Source organism: Vulpes lagopus, chromosome 8, assembly GCF_018345385.1.
Source record: "Vulpes lagopus strain Blue_001 chromosome 8, ASM1834538v1, whole genome shotgun sequence".
In the NCBI taxonomy this organism is placed as follows: domain Eukaryota; kingdom Metazoa; phylum Chordata; class Mammalia; order Carnivora; family Canidae; genus Vulpes; species Vulpes lagopus.
The window spans coordinates 48,099,870-48,124,539 of NC_054831.1; the positions used below are offsets into that span (position 1 = coordinate 48,099,870).

At 35.2% G+C, this 24,670-nt stretch overlaps 1 protein-coding gene across 4 annotated transcripts in view; it reads right to left on the minus strand.

The window, feature by feature from the left end:
- Positions 1–24,407, minus strand: part of POSTN (periostin) — a 42,188-nt gene extending 17,781 nt beyond the window's left edge. For all 4 annotated transcript variants that reach the window (XM_041766349.1, XM_041766348.1, XM_041766351.1 and 1 more), the window contains exons 1-11: positions 24,246–24,407; positions 22,845–22,943; positions 18,516–18,580; positions 9,306–9,463; positions 6,771–6,935; positions 5,689–5,835; positions 5,033–5,174; positions 3,544–3,756; positions 3,014–3,148; positions 1,731–1,879; positions 212–348 (exon numbers count right to left, since the gene is read on the minus strand). In XM_041766349.1, the coding sequence (XP_041622283.1) occupies positions 212–348; positions 1,731–1,879; positions 3,014–3,148; positions 3,544–3,756; positions 5,033–5,174; positions 5,689–5,835; positions 6,771–6,935; positions 9,306–9,463; positions 18,516–18,580; positions 22,845–22,943; positions 24,246–24,364 (1,529 nt within the window). In that variant the 5' untranslated portion in view covers positions 24,365–24,407. The remainder of the gene's footprint in view (positions 1–211; positions 349–1,730; positions 1,880–3,013; positions 3,149–3,543; positions 3,757–5,032; positions 5,175–5,688; positions 5,836–6,770; positions 6,936–9,305; positions 9,464–18,515; positions 18,581–22,844; positions 22,944–24,245) is intronic.
- Between the last annotated feature and the right edge of the window lie 263 nt (positions 24,408–24,670).

A 24,670-nucleotide genomic window follows, 5' to 3' on the forward strand; every position in this document is an offset into this window, starting at 1 on the left:
GTGCACCAGGAAGCAAAATAGTGTTAAGAACATATTTTTATTTTGAAAACATTTGCATGGACTTATTCTAATTACTATTTTCAGTAATACTGAATACTCAATGCCTTTTGGAATACTAACTCTGAAACAAAACTATGTCAATAGTTCTCACTTTGTGTGTGTGTGTGTGTGTGTGTGTGTGTGTGTGTGTAACTGAGATCAATAGGCTTACCTAAAGCGCTTATCTTGTTTTAATTTTTCATGAAGGGATTTCTCTGCTGGCTTGATGATCTCTCGGAATATATGAATGGCACCATTTCTTCCTTGTTTGCTTCCTCGCACCATGCATGAATTTTCAATGCAGACAGCCTAGCAAAGAAGTGAAAGATACAACTGTCCATTTCCTTACTTGAAATGTCATATGTGGAAGTAGATGCATAGTTGAGTTAATAGATTGACTCTTCTAAGAGGTCTCCTGACCTCTCCAGCCAGAGGAAAGAACATCTTACTTCTGTTTTTAAAGTTTGGCACAATCTGACCTTACACTTCTTATTCAATCAGGTTTTCTACTACTAGTTAAGCTAACCTATGTGTCAGGCAGGTAGTTTCATCAGTAAATAACAAGAATTCCATAGAATTCCATGTCTACATTTTTCATCATTCTTCTGCAAGTTTGAACCATTCTTCCATACCCTCTTTAAGAAACTTTCACCCTTTAACTCTTTAGGACTCTCTTGAACCATAAAGTTTCCTGACTTCAGTGCCTTTTGTGATCTTTGCAGGTATTTGCTATGTTTTCCTGATTGTAAGATTCTATCAATTATGTCACATTATTGATTTGGTTGTAGTGTTTTTGAACAAACAAGTATATACAGGCCACTTTCTGCATCCTGTAAAATGTGTGTCTTGGGATTGTGGAACTATAGTGAGCAGCTGCTTTGTGTTATATCAGGTAATACTTGACTTCCTGTGAAATCTTTGAGCTCTAGATGCATCTGTTGCCAGGACAGAAATTGAACAGCACAACTGTTCTTGCATTGCAATTTTCAGAAGCAATATTTTCTAGCAATATTTCATCAGATGAAGTACATTAGAACCATTTTATAGAGTTCAGAAGTCTTTATGTGCCCATAGAAAAAGTACCATTTTGTTTTGTTTTGTTTTGTTTTGTTTTGTTTGTAAACTTTTTGGGAATCCAAAAATCAAATTTGTTTTAGAGGAGTTTTAGTGATTTATAGAACTGAAATAATTAATGTTTTATTTTTTTAAGATTTTATTTTTTTATTTATTCATGAGAGACACAGAGAGAGAGAAAGAGAGAGAGAGACAGGCAGAGGGAGAAGCAGGCCCCATGCAGGGAGCCTGACGTGGGACTCGATCCCGGGTCTCCAGGATCACACCCTGGGCTGAAGGTGGTGCTAAACTGCTGAGCCACCCAGGCTGCCCTAATTAATGTTTTAGAACAGAAAGTTATTTATAACGAAACAAATACAAATTATCTGAATTATTAATATGTGCATTTTCTATGTCTTTTCATCACAGCCTTTTCATACATTATTCAGTTCCCTATGAATATTTACTATTATTAAATATTCTTCATATGAAGAATGTTCTTCTACTCTTCCTATGAATATTTACTATTACAAAAACAAAATTTTGGTAACATTTGTTGTAACAATATTCTTAGACAATGACGTGTCATTTGACATTTAGGCCAACGTGGTTATTTTATCATTTCCTGATTCACTTACTGTACGATAGACAAAGACTCTGAGCTGTTTGCCTCCAATGGTTTCGAGCTTTTGTCCATTGTAAAGCTCGTTAAGGCCAACTTTTACTTTCAATATGTGATTCTGCAGAATTAATTTAAGAAGCCGTTGATCCATGCTCAGAGTATCATCTATAAATAAATTCATGAAGAAAAAGGATTATTTAGAAAGCATTAAAATTCCTCCTAGTAAGGATATTATGGATTCTGCACTCATAAAATATCTGAATCAAATAAATGCTCAAGGCTATGAATTCCATGCACCAATTAGAAACTCTGTGAGCTCTTCCATCAAATGACTAACACCATTCTAAGAGTTCCAAACAATGGATTTCATATCTGTAATGGCTACATAGCTATGTAGTCATTGGCACAAGTTAAACTCTACTATTGGCCAAGATTTTTTTCTGAGAATTTGATACACATCAGTCACATGAAACACTACTGATGAATCATTAGTAAATTTATATTTACTTCTGAAGAGAATATCAAAACACATACACCCTCTTAAAGGTCGGTTAATGTCCCACACATATGGATGTAGTTATTACAAAGAAAAATAACAGCATTTCTAGGAATCCAGATTTTTCATTAATTTATGCATCACAATGTAGCATTCGGAAAAATATTTTTTAAATAATATTTATTCTTTAATGGCTAAATTTTGCTTTCCAGTTTAAATATGTCTTTGTGAAATCACTTTTCTAGAAAAAGTAGCAGGTTGCATTAATCTAAACACCATCCTTAAAAAAAAAATCCAAACACCATCCTTGAATAGCAGCTACTAGATTAAATACTTATAATAATTTACATCATAATATGGAAGTGTATAATAAATCATCTATTGCTTTTATTGATTTATAATTTGACATCTTTCATCAAATTTGGAGATGAGAAAGATAACTACTTATTTTTAATTATTATGTTGGTGTTAAATAAACAAATTAGATTAAATTTTTCTTAAGATCTATTAATGCATCCCTTATGTGTGCTGGAAATATGATTAGAGTCATAGAATAACTGAATACCCTTTATCACAAACTTTCACTCCCTGTAGGCTATTACCTAATATAATGAATTGTTTTGAAATGAAACACAATTTAATAGAGACAATGTAGTGCTAACAATGTGTAGGTAATAAAGAAATAATCAACACCTTGTAAAATGCCTATTATTACTTAATGCAAACAATCATGATGAAGAAAAAATGTGTATGTGAGGATTGATGGGGGAGAGAGAACAGGAATGACACTGTCCAGTACATACCTGAAAATGCATTATTCACAGGTGCCAGCAAAGTATATTCTCCATCTGGCCGCAGAGCAGATGCCAAGCCTAATTGAGCCACGAGGTCCGTGAAAGTGGTTTGCTGATTTCCAGCCAGCTCAATAACTTGTTTGGCTATAAAGTAAACCATCACCATCCCAACAATGTCATCTTTGTTATTATCATCATCCTGAAATTAGTAAATCAATTCTTGGCTGTTCTCTACAAGCTATTTGCTACAATTACAATGTGATCCAAAGCTGACCATTTGGCTATATCTTTCCTTCTATTCTCAAGAAAAACTATAGTACTGTGAGAACCTTTATAAATATTAAGAAGTCCAGGAAAGCCAAAGTTCCATGTGTGGAGTGCCTGTGACTACACAGGCTACTTCGTACTCACTTCACTATATTATACACGTGTTTCACATGCCTTTCCTTATACTACACATTCATTTTTCATGGACTTACTCTTGAGGCATCATTATTGATAAACAGTAGTAGGTGGAAGAATATGAAATCATTGCTTACCAGAATCAGGAATTAGGACCTGATCAATCAAATGGATAACACCATTATTTGTCACAATATCTTTTTTGTTCACCATTTTTATTCCATTTACTGTTATGGTGTCACCATCACATCCTATCTCAATGGTGTTTCCTTCCAGAGTCTCAAAGACTGCTCCTCCCATGATAGCTTCAGAACATTGAAGGGTGTTCAAAAGGTGGTACTTCATGAGAGCTGGAGGACAAATTAAAAACAGCAAGTTTTAAGATCAAGGGAAATTGCACTTAACCCTTAAAAACACATTTCACTGTGGACCTAAGTTTCCTAAGAAATATAATACATCTAAAACCTAAGTATTGGGGAGGAGGGCAGGGGGTGGGGATGAATGGGTGACGGGCACTGAGGGGGGCACTTGACGGGATGAGCACTGGGTGTTATTCTGTATGTTGGTAAATTGAACACCAATAAAAAATTAATTTATTAAAAAAAATAAAAAAATAAAACCTAAGTATTGACTGAAGGTTTTTAAATTCTGTTTATGTTCCAGGGCCATTGTTTCAATTAACTGCATTAACTATACAACAGAAGTAGGAGGAAGTAAGAGAAATAGCTCAGCTCAGGAGGAAGTAAGAAGAGAAGATCAATTGTATGAGATGAATTGTGTAGTACTAGAAAATGTGTTAGAGCAAGTTCCCACTATCATAAGAAAGTAATTTCTGACGTGAAAACAAAAAGAATGGTTTCTGTATTTATTAGTGATACCTATTCCTAAACGCCCAAGTAGCATCTTACATTAGCAGCTCATAACAGAATAACTGCATATTAAAAAGATTAATAAGACAAATAATTCCCTAAAGAAAACATCTGGAGAGTAACCAAAATAAAGATGATTTCTTGTAAGATATCTGAAGGAATGTATTCCTCACTGTATTATATCTATATCTGCATCATCAAAATTTCTCATTTTAAATTGGTTAAATGTATTTTGGAGAGGCTGAGTAAGTTAAATGTACTACTCACAATGTAAAATCTCTTTGAAAATAAAAAGGAAGAATAGAATGAAGCCAAATTCTGTGTATATATAAATAGTGGCCCAAGAGAACTGTGCAATTTTCTCAACTTAATTATACCTTTTAGCACAAATTTAGAATTAAAAGCATTACATAATATGTATATGATGTTAAAATTTGATGATCTAATTTTTCTTTTCAACAATGGCTAAATCCTTTTTAATGCCTGCTAATTATTTTATTTACTTGAAAGCAGTAAAAATGATGTGATCTTTCTGATATTCTTATTTTTAAATTAATTATTAATTATTTAATTACTCTGCTGACTCTTTCATGGGCTCTGTTTTTTTAAGATTTTTTATAGTCTATTTCAGAACAAAAGTTTTTCTTTGCCTTCGCTTATCAAAGATGATAATATTGTCATGACAATCATTTTTAAAAAATTTTCTTTTCTTCTTGGAATTCTGGGAGGCTTTTTATAAAGGAAGACATTTCAGTACCTTCAGAAGCCACTTTGTCTCCCATGATCCTTTCCAGGACACCTCGTGGAAGTTTCTCAAAAGCCTCATTAGTGGGAGCAAAGAGTGTGAAGTGACCATCTCTTCCAAGGGACTCCAGGATATCAGATGTGATAGCGGCTGCCTGAAACACAAACGTGCTTTTTAGAGGCTTGCACATTGTAAATCCAAAAGAAAAATACAATACACTTAACTTGGGCCTTCATGAGGGAGTTGATTCTATAGAAAATGATAGAAGTTTGCTCTTGTCAGATCTCTAAAACATTACTTTTTGGCACAACCAACTCGCCCTTTCCAATTTTCCTCAAAATTCTTTGTAAAAATGGGAATCCTGCCCATGTTTGTGGGACTGTAGTAATATCCAGCAGTACATATAGCTGATGTGGACACATACTAAATGCCATAAATAACCTATAGGCACATAACTAACCATTCTGTGTCTATTGTGTCCACACAAGTATTATTATGTCATATAAGATTATTCTTCAGTGTAAAATAAAACTCTTTTTATTTCAAGAAACACATTTGTTACATTTCTGCCAGAGTTTTAAAACAGCATTTTTATTATTAGGTTCTGACAGAGAAAAAGGAGAAATTTCAATGATCCAAGACAATCTGCTGTTTTTTCTTGTATTTACCCTAAAAGATGACAGGTCATCTTCTGCTTCAATGAAGTCTTGAATTGAGGTACCAATTTGTGTAAGGACACGGTCAATGACATGTACAACACCATTTGTTGCAATCTGGTTCCCATGGATGATTCTAGCGCAGTTAACAGTGACAACCTATAATTATTTGGGAAAATCAAAGTGCAGAAATCAGAGCGATCAATTGACCACTGAGACCCTAAGGACATTATCTATTTTTCATTTCTACTAGTAAATGTACCATGAAGGAGCCAACATTCTAAATGTAAATGTTGAGGTTAAAGACGTATCACTATGTCTAAAAATGAACCTAAGAGAAAACATGATTGGTTGAAAATGCAATCCAGTTACATTTAACATTTATCTAGAAACTAAGGCAAAAAAGCTTTTTTTTTTTTCATTTGAGTTATTGCTTTTATTTCTTTCTGTACCCTTTATAGAGATAGTCATAAACTATTTCAATAGCAGGTCAATGCATTACATGAAAATGTCTATCAGTCTGAAAGTAAGTTCTGAGAGAGAGAAATAGTTATTGCACAAATTAATCAGTTCTATTCCAGGGATTTCCTAATTACTGCCTTATCACTGACCCTTTTCATCCTTGGAAATTTGTTGAAAGAACCCTATGACCCTGTTGGAAGTTTCCCATGAAGACTTTTTTTTTTTTTTTCCCATGAAGACTTTTATCTAAACACACAAGAACCTAAATCAGCATAGTAGCTAGAAGATGAATAAAGGAATACTTATTCTCTGATTATCCTTTGATAAATTCTTTTTACTATTTTTTCTTTGGGTATTATTTTTCAAACACATCAACTACTAAAATTTCCATTTTTTAGGACATCTAAGTTTACTGTCAATCAACTGTGAATTTAATTTCTTCCTCACAATTACTTTCCAGTAGAAGTCAGCAACTAAATTAGAATTTAACATGCTCTAAATGTGGTGAAAGGGCATAAGATAGTACTTATATTCACTAACATTTTGCTATTTATGTGAACATTATATTAAAGATGAAGAAAAAATTAAGGGTAATATTACTTAGCAATTTACTTTTTGTTCATGAAACTTACCCCGTTAGGATAATGGTTAATGAAAAGCCCCAAATTGTTATACATGGAAGGAATAATCATGCCATTTTTTAAGTCCTTGGTCAACATTCTATTATTAACCATATGGCTATGTAACGCGTTCAATAATTCAACATTTACATTGCTCTCCAAACCTCTCCGGATATCCTAGGAAAAATTGAAATGACAGGAGTTTGTTTTATTGTATTTCATCATTAAAATACTTATAATCACTCTATTTCTTACTCTCTTGTTACTTTTTTATTGCATTATCCAGATGGCCAAACCAAAGCAACATAAATAAAATTATATTATCTCAATTTATTAGGGAATTTTGTAAATTCAGGCACTGAGTTAAGGGTCCTGAATCAGATGGAGTGCTTGAACATTTTTAGAGACAAAACAAAATTTTTAAGTAAATATATTGACAAAGAGACAAGCTTGATGTAAATTAAAGGTTTAGGGCAATATGAAATTGTCATATGTTAAAAATATTTTGGATGGTAAACAAAACAAAACAAAAATGGCATATTTGTGCAAAGCATTTGGGTTTTAATAAGGATTTTATGTTTATTTCATAACAAATTCCAGAATTTAATCAACCTATACCTTTTTATTTTTCCAATATATATCCTATAAGTATAATGTATAACATGTGTGTATCATGTAGTATATGACATTATATATGGTGATATGGGAAATATAATAAGTCAAAGTATCTTTAAGTAAAGATACTTAAAGATAAGTATCTTTAAGGTATTTATCATATGGGAGCAGTTAAAAATAAACATAGTAATATAAAGAACAGAAGGCAAAAAAAAAATGCTTCTAGGGATCAAATGAGGAAGGGCAGCTATTCAAGGCTTGGGGATAGGCCTTAAAGGGTGGATAGGGTAGGAATGGTAGTGATCATTCTAACTCCAGTTGCTGACACAGGGGGAATGTTGGAAGAGCAGATGTTGTTCAGTTTGGTTAGCCCATACTTTAATGTTTGTTAGATAATATTAAGAAAGGATTTTAGCAAAGATGATAATATGGGATGATAATGTGGAAGACTTTAATGCCTGCATAAAGCACAAATTAAACTGACAACAAGGAGCCACTGATGATTTTATGGCATTGGAATATAATGATTAGACTGGGCTTTGGGAAGGTTAATCTGGTGATAATGCATAGCAAAGGTGAGGGCATTAGTCAGGAGGATGAAACATGAGACATGGATGACTAATAATAGTTTGAAAGAATTAGAGACAGCAGAAGTAGAATGACTCACAATGTTCAAGTCTAAACACTTAAGATGGGTACTGCCAGTTATGGGAAAAAAAGCAGCAGAAAAGCAATTGTTTGTGGGGAGAAATAAAATGGCATATGTTTTAGATAACTTTTTGTTTAAAGATGCAGTGGTGTATCTAAGGAGAAATATTACTCCCCTGAGGTCCCAAGGAGAACAACTAGAGAAACAGATTTCATGGTTATATGACTGAAGTGATAGCTGAGCCATTAGAAGTGTATATAAAGGAGGTCCAGGTGGCTCAGTCAGTTAAGAGTCTGTCTTGGGCTCAGGTCATGATCCCAGGGTCCTGGGATGGAGCCTGGTATTGGACTCCTTCTCCCTCTACCCCTCCCCACTGCTTGTGCGCGCGCTCTCTCTCTCTCTCAAATAAATAAAATCTTTTTTAAAAAGTATTTATAAAGAGCAGAGTCTAATTCCTAGAAGAGACTTTAATAAGACCCATTCTAAATGAAGAAAGAAGAGGAGTCAGAAAAAGAAACCAGAAACAGTCAAAGCAAGCAGCAGAGTTCTGTAAAGCAAGCAATTAGCCACACAGTTAATGTAGCAAGATAATATCTAAAGGAATCTGCCTAAGTTTTACTAAGTAGTACTTGACTCTAGTAGTAATTATCAATTCACCTTCATATCAAGTAGAAAGTAGGAATATATTTATATACCAGTTTTACAGATTGGAAATTTAGTTGTATTATAAACCAGACTATGTGCTCGCTTTAGCAGCACATACACTATAAACCACACTATGTACAAAATGTCTGGAAATCAAATGCATTGTTTATAATACTTCATTTAAATATCCATAGACATTTATAAATATGTCAATATCTAAGCAGCCAAATATGTTTACATATAATTAAAAATAATTAATTACATCTCTATAATATGCCTTATAATAAAATGTAAATTCCACTAGGCTTCTTAACTTACCTTTCTATTAGATATGTCATCTAAAATTTAATATATTTCTTCCAAATCAAAAAAAGGAAAGGAGTAAAATAGAATAATGATAAATACCAGTTCAGTCCACTCTGTTTGCCTTTTTTAATTAGTCTATGAACTTGCTGGAGAGTTATTCCATTTATGGATGTATTAAAATGCTTTAATCCTTACACTTAATAGCTCATTCTTTTATGTATCCTAATACATGTATAATGAAAAGATCTAAAATTTCTATTAACTTCCAAGTTAATAAACCAATTAAAATGAATACTGATAAAATAAATATATTAATAAGCATAATGAATTACAGAATCCAGGTTGTCCCAAGCCTCATTACTCGGTGCAAAGTAAGTGAATGATCCCTTTCCTTCAATCTCTTCTCTCAGTCTTGAGACATCAGAATAGCGCTGTGTTGTGGTGGCTCCCACAATGCCCAGAGTACCATAAACATGGTCAATAGGCAAAACTGAAATAATCAAGAAATGAAGATTTACTTAGAATAATATTTCAAGAATATTATTTCACTATCATTTAAACTTTATACTAAGCTCCTCAATATATTCAATGGATAATTTTAACAATATAATTCTATGAATTATCAATTTTATGAAGAAGTTGTCTTTTGAGTGCGAATAACCTTTGAAAACTATTTTGTCATAAATCCTTTGTGTGGAGGGAAAATGAATTTTTAATTATCATCCTGGGTTAACATTCAGTGTATGTAGGTGTGACTCCTGCTATGTCAATAATAATCAATTATAATTATCAATAAATAGTTCTGATTCACTGGAAAAATAAAAAGATGTTCTTCACTACTCACTGAAAATGGCAAAGGTAATACTTTCTTTCATGTTGCCTTAAACTCCTATATGGTATAATATTGTTAGGTATTGGAGTATTAATTTTTATAGATTTCTAAAAGAAATATGTAGACCTTCTCAGCATGATTTCAGGAAGGAAATAGATGGAAGTATCTAATGATTCCAGAATATTTTTCCTGAACTTTAGAAGAAATATTAATATATGAATGTCAACCTGAAAATTGATGCAACTAATTTATTCATTTTTTACCTTATCTTATTTGAAGGTTCATATAATTTGGATAATAGTATAGGAGAAATGGTTATTACATTTCTGAATATATAAAGACTAGGTGACACAATTAATAAATTACATGATAAAATCACGATTTTAAAAGACCCCTAAAAGATGAGGAAAATACGTCAAAATTAACAAGTTAAAGCTAACTCCATGTATGTCTTTACACCGAAGTTGAAAAAATAAATCCTAGAGAAAGGCCTGACTTGAAAGACCTGTAATTAATTTTAATTGATCATAAATTCATTATGAGTTAATGATAGGACATGGTTCCCAATGACATTAACTAAAGTTCAGGAGCCCCCCAAAGTGAAGTATTTGTCATGATTTTATTCTCTCAACTCTTAGAACCCATACAGAATGCAGACACCAGTCTAGGATCACATTCAGAGGGGGCAGGGCGAGATGGCAGAGGAGTAGGGTCCCCAAGTCACCCGGCCCCACCAACTTACCTAGATAACTTTCAAATCATCCTGAAAATCTATGAATTCGACCTGAGATTTAAAGATAGAACCGCTGGAACGCTACAGAGAGAAGGGTTTTCGCTTCTAACAAGGTAGGAAGGCGGGGGAGAAAAAAAAAAAGAATCCAGTGGGGGAGCGCCCCCCGAGGAGTCGGGCTAAGGCGGGGGTGAAAGCCCCTGGGACAGGAGAGCCCCGCCCCGGAGAAGCAGGAGCTTTAAAAATCTGCACCAGATTCTTCCCAGGGAAAGGCGCTCAGCAGTGAACTTGGGCAGAACCAAAGGACGGGCAGTGGGGCCCCCAGGTTCTGGGGTCACTAACAGGAGGCTCGCCCCAGGGGAGTGCCCCCCACCCTGCGGGCGGAGCTCAGTAAAGGGCTGGAGTGGCCGGAGGGCCCGGGAGCAGCTCAGGCGGCTCTGCATAGAGAGGGCTGCACGGCCCCAGGGACACAGCCCAGGATCCTGTGCTCCCTTGGGACAGACGGAAGCGGGGAGGGCACAGCACAGCGAGGACACTCGCTCCACAGGGCGCCCCCTGAGCTGTGCAGATCAGAGCCCCGAACCTACCCCACCCCCACCCCGGGAGCACCTAGGCCAGTGCGGATTGGGAGCTGGGGTAGTTACTGCAGGAGCTGACTCCAGGGCTGGAGAGCTGGCGGCCGCCAGTGGTGGTGTTCCTCCTGGTGTCAACGTGTCCCTGGAGGAGGCGGGGCCACCAGAGAACTGGGGCCTCACAGGATAAACAGCTCCCACTGAGTCATGCACCTGGCAGGGTGCCGGGCAGCTCCCCCAGGGGCACATACCTCAGACTCAGCACAGCAGGCCCCTCCCCCAGAAGACCAGCTGGAGGGACAGGGGAAGAGCAAGTTCTTGGCAGAGTGGCGCTAGAATGTTCCAGGGGAAGTTGAGGGATTTACACTATATAGAACCAGAGGATACCCTTCCTTTTTCTTCTTCTTCTTCTTCTTCTTCTTCTTCTTCTTCTTCTTCTTCTTCTTCTTCTTCTTCTTCTTCTTCTTCTTCTTCTTCTTCCTTTTTCCAGTACAACTCGTTTTTATATCAGACAGTAAATTTCCCTTTTTTTCTCTTTTCCCACCTTAACTACATTTTACCACTTCTACATTTTTAGAATTCTTCCTTATTGACTTTTATATTTCTACAATTACAAGTCCTAGATATATTTTCCACTTCTAGATTCCCTTCGAAATACTCAACTTAATTTTGGGAGATATACAAGGTATGTTTTTTGTTTTGTTTTGTTTTGTTTTTTCTTTTCTCTGCCTCATTTTGTTCTACAATGGCAGAAGTTAATACCTTCTAAAACATGACCAGCACCCAGAACCAAGTGGTATACCATGCTGGTTCATTCTGTGAAATTCCCATTCCCATCTGCCCTCCTCTTTTATCTCATTTAGGTTTTGGTGGTCAATGTTGGGGCCTTCTACAAGTATTCCTGGTTTATATAAATTTGGAACTGAGCATCTTCTAACATACAGAACTTAATATACCCAGAAACAAGAGGATCACCCTCTAGAACCCCTCAGGTAGACTACATTCTCCCTACACTACAACTTCTTCACCACCACCATCTCCCAGTCCCCCCTATTTTTTTCTTCTCCTTTTTTTCTGTTTCTTCCCCCCCCCCCCCACTCTTTCTCTTTAGGATTCCTGGCCTTTTATTTTTTACTACTAAGTTTTAAAATTTTTCACTTAAGTGGTCCTGTTTTATTTGTTTTGATCTTTGTTTTCAATTACTGGTCTCTGACCTTGGCAGAATCATCTAGGGTGAAATGTACTTAGGTCGTGGTTGATATTCTTGATGCAGCCCGCTCATACAGCCACTCTGCACTGAGCAAAATGACTAGAAGGAAGAACTCACCACTAAAGAAAGAATAAGAAACAGTACTCTCTGCCACAGAGTTACAGAATTTGTACAGATTACAATTCAATGTCAGAAAGCCAATTCAGAAGCACAATTATAAAGCTACTTGTGGCTCTGGAAAAGCACATAAAGGAATTAAGAGACTTCATGACTCCAGAATTTAGATCTAATCAGGTGAAATTTAAAAATCAATTAAATGAGATGCAATCCAAACTGGAGGTCCTAAAGATGAGGGTTAATGAGGTAGAAGAACCAGTGAGTGACATAGAAGACAAGTTGATGGCAAGGAAGGAAACTGAGGAAAAAAGAGAAAAACAATAAAAAGACCATGAGGAAAGATTAAGGGAAATAAATGACAGCCTCAGAAGGAAAAGTTAACATGTAATTGGGGTTCCAGAAGGTGACGAGAGGATAGAGGGCCAGAAAAGCATATTTGAACAAATCATAGCTGAGAACTTCCCTAATTTGGGGAGGGAAACAGGCATTAAAATCCAGGAGATAGAGAGCCCCCCCCCCCCGCTAATATCAATAAAAATGGTTCAAGCCCTTGAAATTTAATAGTGAAACTTGCAAATTCCAAAGATAAAGAGAAGATCCTTAAAGCAGAAAGAGAAAAGAGATCCCTAACTTATATGGGGAGAAATATTAGATTCACAGCAGACCTTTCCACAAAAACCTGGCAGGCCAGGAAGGGCTGGCAGGATATATTCAGGTCCTAAATGAGAAGAAAGTGCAACCAAGAATACTTTATCCAGCAAGGCTCTCATTCAGAATGGAAGGAGAGATAAAGAGCTTCTAAGACAGGCAGGAACTGAAAGAATATGTGACCACCAAACCAGCTCTGCAGGAAGTATTAAAGGGGACTCTGTAAAAGAAAAAGGAAGCGCAAAGAAATAAGCCACAAAAACGGACTGAATAGGTATCATGATGACACTAAATTCATATCTTTCTTTTTCTTATGTCCTTTTTTTTATAAATTTATTTTTATTGGTGTTCAATTTGCCAACGTATAGAATAACACCCAGTGCTCATCCTGTCAAGTGCCCATCTCAGTGCTCGTCACCCAGTCACCGCCACCACCCCGGCCACCTCCCCTTCCACCACCCCTAGCTCATTTCCCAGAGTTAGGAGTCTTTCATGTTCTGTCTCCCTTTCTGATATTTCCCACTCATTTTTTCTCCTTTCAATAGTAACTCTGAACGTGAATGGGCTAAATGATCCCATCAAAAGATGCAGGGTTTCAGACTGGATAAAAAAGCAAGACCCAACTATTTGCTGTCTACAAGAGACTCATTTTAGACCTAAGGACACCTACAGCCTGAAAATAAAAGGTTGGAAAACCATTTACCATTCAAATGGTCCTCAAAAGAAAGCTGGGGTAGGAATCATCATATCAGATAAATTAAAGTTTATCCCAAAGACTGTAGTAAGAGATGAAGAGGGACACTATATCATACTTAAAGGATCTATCCAACAAGAGGACCTAACAATCATGAATATTTATGCACCAAATGTGGGAACTGCCAAGGATATCAATCAATTAATAACCAAAGTAAAGACATACTTAGATAATAAATACACTAATGCTGGGAGACTTCAACACAGTGCTTTCTGCAAATGACAGATTTTCTAAGCACAACATCTCCAAAGAAACGAGAGCTTTAAATGATACCCAGGACCAGATGGATTTCACAGATATTTACAAAACTTTACATCCAAATACATTTTTCTCAATTGCACATGGAACTTTCTGCAGAATAGACCACATACTGGGTCACAAATCAGGCCTCAACCGATACCAAAAGATTGGGATTGTCCCATGCATATTTTCAGACCATAATGCTTTGAAACTTGAACTCAATCACAAGAAGAAATTTGGAAAAATTCAAACACGTGGAGGTTAAAGAGCCTCCTGCTAAAAGATGAATGGGGCAACCGGGAAATTAGAGAAGAATTTAAAATGTTTGTGGAAACTAATGAGAATGAAGATACAACCATTCAAAATCTTTGGGGTACAGCAAAGGCAGTCCTAAGAGGGAAATACATCACAATACAAGCATCCCTCAAAAAATTGGAAATAACTCAAATACAGAAGCTAACCTTGCACCTAAAGGAACTGGATAAAGAACAGCAAATAAAACCTACACCAAGCAGAAGAGAGTTAATAAATATTCGAGCAGAACTCAATGAAATAGGACCAGAAGAACTGTAGAACAGAACAACAAAACCAGGAGTTGGTTCTTTGAAAGAATTAATAAGATAGATAAACCATTACCCAGCCCTATTAAAAAGAAAAGAGAAAAGATGCAAATTAATAAACTCACAAATGAAAAAGGAGAAATCAGACCAATACCAAGGAAATACAAACGATTTTAAAAACATATTATGAGCGCTATATGCCAATAAATTGGCAATCTAGAAGAAATTGACACATTTCTGGAAAACCAGAAACTACCAAAACTGGTACAGAAAGAAATAGAAAACCTGAACAGGCTAATAACCAGGGAGAAAATTGAAGCAGTCATCAAAAACTTCCCAAGACACAAAAGTCCAGGGCCAGATGGCTTCCCAGGGGAATTCTATCAAATGTTTAAAGAAGAAACAATACCTATTCTGCTAAAGCTGTTCCAAAAGATAGAAACGGATGGAATACTTCCAAACTTGTTTTATGAGGCCAGCATCACTTTAATTTCAAAACCAGACAAAGACCCCACCAAAAATAAGAAGTATAAGCTAATATCCCTGAAGAACACAGATACAAAAATTCTCAAGATACTTGCCAAGAGGATCCAACAATACATTAAGAAATTATTCACCATGACCAAGTGGGATTTATCCCCAGGATGCAAGGCTGGTTCAACACTCGTAAAGCAATCAACGTGATAGAGTATATCAACAAGAGAAAAAACAAGAACCATATGATCCTCTCAATAGATGGAGAGAAAGCATTGGACACAATATAGTATCCATTCCTGATCAAAACTCTTCAGAGTGTAGGGATAGAGGGAACATTCCTCAGCATCTTAAAAGCCATCTACGAAAAGCCCACAGCAAATATCATTCTCTATGGGGAACCACTGAGAGCCTTTCCCCTAAGATCAGGAACACGATAGGGATGTCCACTCTCACCACTGCTATTCAACATAGTATTAGAAGTCCTCGCCTCAGCAATCAGACAACAAAAAGACATTAAAGGCATTCAAATTGGCAAAGAAGAAGTCAAACTCTCCCTCTTTGCTGATGACATGATACTCTACATAGAAAACCCAAAAGTCTCCTCCCCAAGATTGCTAGAACTCATACAGCAATTTGGTAGCGTGGCAGGATACAAAATCAATGCCCAGGGATCCCTGGGTGGCGCAGCGGTTTGGTGCCTGCCTTTGGCCCAGGGCGCAATCCTGGAGACCCGGGATCGAATCCCACATCAGGCTCCCGGTGCATGGAGCCTGCTTCTCCCTCCGTCTGTGTCTCTGCCTCTCTCTCTCTCTCTCTCTGTGACTATCATAAATTAAAAAAAAATAAAATAAAATATAAAAAAATAAAAAAATAAAACAAAATCAATGCCCAGAAATCAATGGCATTTCTATACACTAACAATGAGACTGAAGAAAGAGAAATTAAGGGGTCAATCTCATTTATAATTTCACCCAAAAGCAGAAGGTACCTAGGAATAAACCTAACCAAAGAGGTAAAGGATCTACACCCTAAAAACTATAGAACACCTCTGAAAGAAATTGAGGAAGACACAAAGAGATGGAAAACTATTCCATGCTCATGGATTGGAAGAATTAATATTGTGAAAATGTCAATGCTACCCAGGGCAATTTACACATTTAATGCAATCCCTATCAAAATACCATGGACTTTTTTCAGAGAGTTGGAACAAATCATCTTAAGATTTGAATGGAATCAGAAAAGACCCCAAATAGCCAGGGGAATTTTAAAAAAGAAAACTATAGCTGGGGGCATCACAATGTCAGATTTCAGGTTGTACTACAAGCTGTGGTCATCAAGACAGTGTGGTACTGGCACAAAAACAGACACATAGATCAATGGAAGAAAATAGAGAATCCAGAAGTGGACCCTCAACTCTATGGTCAACTAATATTCGACAAAGGAGGAAAGACTATCCACTGGAAGAAAGACAGTCTCTTCAATAAATGGTGCTGGGAAAATTGGACATCCACATGCAGAAGAATGAAACTAGACCACTCTCTTTCACCATACACAAAAATAAACTCAAAATGGATGAAAGATCTAAATGTGAGACAAGATTCCATCAAAATCCTAGAGGAGAACACAAGCAACACCCTTTTTGAACTTTGCCACAGTAACTTCTTGCAAGATACATCCATGAAGGCAAGAGAAACAAAAGCAATAATGAACTATGGGGACTTCATCAAGATAAGAAACTTTTGCACAGCAAAAGTCAACAAAACTAAAATACAGCCTCCAGAATGGGAGAAGATACTTGCAAATGACATATCATATAAAGGGCTAGTATCCAAGGTCTATAAAGAACTTATTAAACTCAACAGCAAAGAAACAAACAATCCAATCATGAAATGGGCAAAAGACATGAACAGACATTTCACAGAGGAAGACATAGACATGGCCAACAAACACATGAGAACATGCTCTGCATCACTGGCATTCAGGGAAATACAAGTCAAAACCACAATGAGATCCCACCTCACACCAGTGAGAATGGGGAAAATTAACAGACAGGAAACAACAAATGTTGGAGAGGATGTGGAGAAAGGAGGAACCTCTTGCACTGTTGGTGGGAATGTGAACTGGTGCAGCCACTCTGGAAAACTGCGTGCAGGTTCCTCAAACAGTTAAAAATAGACCTGCCCTATGACCCAGCAACTGCACTGCTGGGTATTTACCCCAAAGATACAGATGCAGTGAAACACGGGGTCACCTGCACCCCGATGTTTCTAGCAGCAATGTCCACAATAGCCAAACTGTAGAAGGAGCCTCGGTGTCCATCAAAAGACGAATGGATAAAGAAGCTGTGGTCTATATATACAATGGAATATTACTCAGCCATTAGAAACGACAAATACCCCCCATTTACTTTGATGTGGATAGAACTGGAGGGTATTATGCTGAATGAAGTCAATCGGAGAAGGAAAAACATTATATGGTTTCATTCATTTGGGGAATATAACAAATAATGAAAGGGAATAAAGAGGAAAGGAGAGAAAATGAGTGGGAAATATCAGTGAGGGTGACAGAACATGAGAGACTCCTAACTCTGGGAAATGAACAAGGGGTAGTGGAAAGGGAGGCGGGCAGGGGGATGGGGTGACTGGGTGATGGGCACTGAGGTGGGCACTTGATGGGGTGACCACTGGGTGTTATGCTATATGTTGGCAAATCGATCTCCAATAAAAAATACTAAAAATTATTGAATATTAAAAAATAGGATCACATTCAGAAAGAAGATGCCTGGATTAGATGCTTTTTATGCATTGCTGTCCAAAGTGGTGAGGGCTCTAAAGTTTATGTTATATTAGATATCCGTTGAGGAAAAGAGGGTAAGAAATCTGGTGAGGAAAAGAGGGTAGCCAGAGGATGTATATGATGGTTGGTGTTGAATATTTGAACAGGTAGTTCAAAGAGGAAATAGATTAACTATTTTTCCTTTAGTTGGCAATTTTAGAAACCAATTTTCAATATGAGGGATGTTATAAAATTAGAGCTGTTCAATTACAGAAGATTATGCCTTCCCAACTAGTCCGTTCCATGTTTCTAGACAAATTCAAAGACAGGGATTTTGTAGAGAGGATTTTCATTCTTGAAGGAAAGTTGAACTAATTTAAATTTACAATCAAGCTTCTGTTGTATGGTACAATGTTCAGTGCATGAGAAGTATGTTTTAATACTTTATCACCATGACAACTTCATGATTCACACAAAGATGGCAGTATATCTTAGGATTTATCACAGTGCTAAATACACACACCCATACACACACACACGTTTGGCTTCTCTACAAGCTGAGCTACCTCAAATCTTTTCTCTCACATAAGACTAGTTCCTCATTTATTTCTGTAATTAAAATTTTACCTGCTGGACAGCCTTTCATTCCTTCCATTCTCATATAACCAGGGCAACATTCATATAACACAGTCCTGTATATCAGAAAAAAATTAAGATTAAAATTGGGAACTACATAGAATTCATTTATACATAATCTTAGCAAAAATATACCACTTGTTGCCATGATTTATGAAATTCTAAAATTGGGTTATTTTTCCCCATTACCAAGTTACTTATATTAGTTTGATTTCTGTATATACAGTCATGACATTGTAGAAAAGTTACAGGATCTTAAGGCAGAAGAATGAGTTCTGGTTCCCAGTTCTGTCCTTGGTAGATGTGTGACCTTGAGCAAGAAATTTAGCAAATTTGAGTCTGTTTCTTCACCTATTTAATATGGCAGTCGCAGCTATAATATCTACTCAGAGGCTAGTTGTGAGTCTCAAATAAAATGATGCTTTGGATATCATTTCTAGACTATAAGTGGTTAGAAATATTAGTTAGTATAAGGTTATTAGAAACTAGAAACATCAGTAAATATGTTAACCCATTCCAATCAATAAGAGCTATTTCACTGCTAATTAAAATAACATTTTAGGTTTGAATTGCCAGTAGAGTTATTAGTTTGATCATATTAAATACAATCTTTAAAAATCTTCTTCAGTATTCAAGAAAATGCTATTTTGTTCAAAGCTAACAAAGTGCATTAAGTTATATAAAGGCATAATTAAGGTAACAAACCAGAAAATTCAGCAAACAATGACATACCCAAAATAACTTTGTTAAATTACTATATTTTGTGGGAAAATAGTAACCTGAAATCATCTATGTAATTGCTTTTATTTCTTACTTTATTAAAAATATAATTCTGATCTTCATTTTATCAAATTTCATTTGACATTTTTTGGACTTCTTCAAAATCTAGTAAGGCTAATATTGTTTATCAAAATTTTATATAATGCTCTGTTTCCTCTCAATAGAAATATGAAGGTGAATGTACAAAACAAAAATTGTAAGTAGGGCAATATTATAAGTAAAGAGGAAATAAGACTATTTTGTAGTTTTTAATTAATAAATTTTATGTCATGCAGTTTAAGATAACTACTTATAGACTGATTATCCTGTATTTAGCAATTAAACACGCATTGACTAGTTCAGATATTATTTATTTCTGTTTTTTTTTCTAGTTGTGTTAATTGTACTCAAAAAGTATGAATGACTGAAAGAATTTGGATATTTAAGAAAAAGATCACTATAAGAATAAATAATGTTCTCTTAGCATGATAAAAATTACAATAAAAACAAAATTTTTAAAAGTATAATTATTAATGATATTAATATATATTGTATATAATTATATCAAAATTATAGAAATTATAGAAATTTCTATATAATTATAGAAAAGTCTTCTATAGTTTAAAAAGTAAATAAGCTTTTCAAATTAAAGCCAGGTCCGTTAATGGATTATCCATGATTTGTGGTCTTGTTTGTGCTCTTAGATTCCTATTTCTCTATTTTCTTGGTGTTAATTTAAAAAGTACAATGTAACATTATTTATGCATATTCAGTAAAATATGAAAGATGAATGAGAAAAAAGTGTCTGGCATGGAAATTTGACTAAAGATGGTTGATAGATAAAAACGATATCAACAAAATGAATTGGGAAATGTCAACTTCAAATGGTTCTTCAATTTTAAAATAGTTTCAAAAATAATTGTTATAAGAAACATATGGAAATTATATGGGAGCTTTATGCAAATCCTAAAATGGCCCCTGAAACAATTTATTTACTTAGATTCCCATAGAAATAAATTTGAATATTTTGATGCCAAAGGACTGATTCAGAATTGCTTACGTGTTAGCTTTAGCATATATTATAAACAATTAAAAAGTGAAATACATACGTATTGGTTCAATATTGATCATACTAACTGGAAGTAAAATAGTGAATAGAAAATTGTTAATGTAACAAAAATTTTTGCAATACATGCTAATATGCCCCAAGGATTAGCCAATTAGTAGACAATTAGTGCACCAGATGGAACATTTATCTTCATATTCTGAATAGTTATCTAAAATCTCATGAAAATGCCAGTTGAAAGGAAGTCTACAAAATACTATATTATTTGGCCAATATAAGTTGTGGAAAGTATCTTAAACTTAGGAGATTCATTTTTATCATTAGACCTGCTCAATTTCTTCCTTCAAATCTGCAAAGCAACTGTTCAACCAAAGGGCAAACATTTCTGTCAACTGAAAAAAAAAAAGTCCTAAAGATGTCTCTGGAAATTTTAGCAGCTGCAAGCAGATGGCAAAACAGGCATTCCTCATGTCAATGTTATTGATTTATTTGATTATTTGAAACTCACAGCTAGCATTTACATTTATTTCAGAGCACAGAAGTAAATGTGTTTGTGAAAATGAAGCTACTTGGAGGAAATAAGCTAATTAAACAAAGGCGAGACTGTTAGGTTCCTGGTAAAAAGCCAGGCTTCAAAGCAGGATTTTTTTTTAATGGAGAACAAGAAAGAATGTTGACATCACCTTTGTACAAGCCTTGGCATCATCTCTAATATATTTAGATGGTTAAAGTGAGATTATATCAAAAAAGAAAAAAGTGAGATTATATCATACTTTCCTAACTCCCAGGAAGAATGTAATAAAGCTATCCCCTGAATATTTCAGACAGCAGGTCCTTAGTTGGTATGCCTTCCAAATATATCTCATGTAACCATGGATATGAGGAACAAAGCGGGGAGAATCGAGGGCCTTAGAGTTCCCAACTGGGGTCCAGCCTGCATCATGGCCAAGATCATTGCAGCCACTGACTTACACTGTAATTGTGTGAATGACTCACAAGTCTAGCAGATGTCTGCTGACTAATGGGAATCAGGTCCAGGCCAAATAGTAACATCAGCCGAAACTCTATTAAGCAAATAACAGGAATAGGCAGCAAAGTTCTGTGATGTGCTAGACCTAGCAACCATGGGGAAGTCCAGCTAAGGTTATATGCATTGAATACATGATGTTTGTCTGGAAATAAAGATAATCTTGTGCATTTTAGATAGGCATCCGGTCACAACTCCTTTTCCCACCCACATATATCCATTTGTTTAAGTACTTTAAATTTAAGGACAATTGATATTGTAAGTTACTGAGCAATTCCACATTCATCAAATCAGTCTACCCCCCAGAAATTCTGTAAGTATAAAATCCACATTTTGCAGGTAAAGAAACAAAGGCTTTGAGAAGTTAAGTGGTGCTATGTTTAGTATTTGTTCCAACATTTTTAAATTAGGTATAAGTTTTTAACAATCCCTCAATCCTTCCACTTATTTAGAGTAACTGAAGTTTGATGATGATGTAGTAAACAGGTTTTCATTCAGATGCTTGGTTCTCAAGGCACCTTTCATTGAGGGTGGAGTCCAAATTGATGGGAAGCACTATTTTCTTGATCAGGAATGGTATCTCTAATCTTTTTGATAGAGATAGTAACTTATTCTATGACTCCGCTCCTTTACTTTAAAATGAAGAACTTGGACTACATGAGTAATTCTCAACTTTTATATGCTCAGGATTGTATTTTCCTATGGATAGGTTAAACCAAAACACATTTCTACAAAGTAATAAAATATTTAGGTTAAACCAATACACATTACTACAAAGTAATAAAAAATATTTTCTGATTTTAGGTTAATTAGTGAAATATACAACTAAGTAAAGAGTAATTGTCTTTTGGCTATTGAAATAATATATACGATGATGAGCTTTATCAGCTTTGTGGACTCCTGCAGATCTGATAGTTTGGGATGGAATAACTGGATTAAGTGAAGAGATGAAGCTTAAGTTCTTTCCACCTTCAAGCTTTGATGAAAAATTTGAGGTAAACGGGAGTAAGTCATTCAGATCAGATAATTTCCAAATGATTGTAGGTAAACATTAATAAGTACTTCAAAAATCCTGATATTTTAGATCAATTTGTCCTTCTGACCCTTTTTTTAAAAAAATAAAATGAGGAAACCATTTTTAAAAATGAGGCATCAAGGTTAAGTGTCTTGCCCAAAAAATGAGGGCCAAACCAGAGGTAGAAACGACAGAGTCTCACACTGATTCTATATATATCTCCATGAGATTTGTTTCCTTTGGACCTTCGTAACACATAAACTCAGGGCTCATGAGGGGACCACTAGGCAGAGGGAGAAATGCGGGAAGAATGCCTTTATTCACATTTATTATCATTTTTTTTAAAGCTTGCAATTTGGGAGGGTATTTTCAAAGAAAAATGTTGTGTATGTCCTGGGAAAGACATAGTGTTGTCTTTGGGACTGGCTCATTAAGAAAACAGGTGAGACTTACGTTTTCCTTCCACAGATGGCACCTTGATACCAGTTCCTACAAGTGCTGAAGTATTTCTTTTTGGTGCCTAAGATCTGTTGAAGAGCACAGACATTTGGGCTGGAAGACAGATGGAAGAAAAGAAAGTTAGTGTCCTAATGACAATGAATTTTTCCTATCTTCAGGTCAGACGGTTCAGAAAAAAAAGTTAACATGTGGACTCAATTTTCAAAGATGTGATTCTAGTCTTGCACAAATCTGCTTCTTGATCCAAGCATACTGAATCATCAGAAAAACTAAAGTCTATTGGAAAGAAAAAGAGAGAGAAAATTATACATCCTTGAAAGGAAAACATGGGTGTTTCAAAAGTTAACTTAGTAGGAATATTCAAACAGCATTAAATTCAACTTTATTTTGTTTTCATTCTTATTACTTTTAATAGTAAGATAATCTACTGACCCATTTTAAACTAAAAATAGGCTCATTTTGGACTTTAATCTGGAACAATGGACTCTGGAACCATGAGAAATCAAGAGAGCAAAAGAGACAGGTTTTACTAGGTCCAAAGACATGATATCCTGTAATTTTCTAGATAAGTAATCACAGAAGCAAATGAGTGCTAAAATTAGCTTATAATATGGCTGCGCAAAGGAAAATCTTTTTCTTTGATTAGAAATAGTAGATCAGAACATCCTCTGCCAGAATTTTAAGTGTCTTTCTCTCTAAAAGCAATAGGAAGTCTTACTTGCACTGTAAAGCAAAGGAACTTTTAAGCATTTTGAAAATCCCTCTGAGACATTGGAAGAAGTGCCAAGAACTATTTCAAAAAAAAATTATAAGTGGTTGGTTAGGTTACTAAATCATGCCTATTAACTTTTTAAGAATGCTAACTTGTAGTTGAATTAATTTCAAGAAATATGTTATTCTTGCAAATTTTACAAACTGCAGAATTTAAAAAAATTCTTAAATGCTTTAAAATATTAAAAAAACTAGTTACATTTTTCATTTAATTTTCATACATAACTAATGAAAACTTTCCTATCATGTGAGATACTTCAAAGTTGTTTACATAATGAAAGCCCTAACCTTATATTTTTTATTTTGATACCTCATTTCAGATTTTTGGAAGGCAAATAAAAATACAAATAAATGAAATAATAAAGAAATGCCCTGTTAAATGTTGTCAATTACATTAAAATTACATAATGCTTCAGAAAAAGCAATTACATACACATTATTTTGACAGTAATTTTTAAAACTTAAAACACATATGCAAATCACAAAATACTCATGTTTTTTCCTTTTTCTTACTACTTTTTAATTAGAAAATAACCCTTGGTATATTTAAGGAAGTTTATGCATACATTGACATATAATAAGCTAAGGAAAAAAAAGATGTATAAAACCTAACCACTGACTTACCCCTGATCCCGGCCCCTGATTCGGCTATGAGCCAAGATCTTGTCATAATGGCCATTGGCGTTTGCAGGGTTAAAAACAACCAGCAAGAGTAGAGAAAATATGGGTAAAAAAGGAATCATCTTTTGTCTCTCCGTTGCAGTTAGTCCACGAAGAGAACTGGCAATGGGCTTTGGAGAGCTCAGAGTTTATATACATGTCAGAGTCGTGGGAGGGAACACTGTATAACCTAGGAATCTGAGCTCTCTCCAAAAAACATCAGCAACTTCAAGTTGGCAGCTAAAATCCACTTTTCATAGTTATGTTTACTGAACACATTGAGCCTCCTTTACATCTCATTCTGAAGAAGATTTTTATTTTTAAATTATTTATTTTCCTCTTTAATAACATGATTCTGCATGTTCGTGTTTCAGTTTTACTCTTTTGTA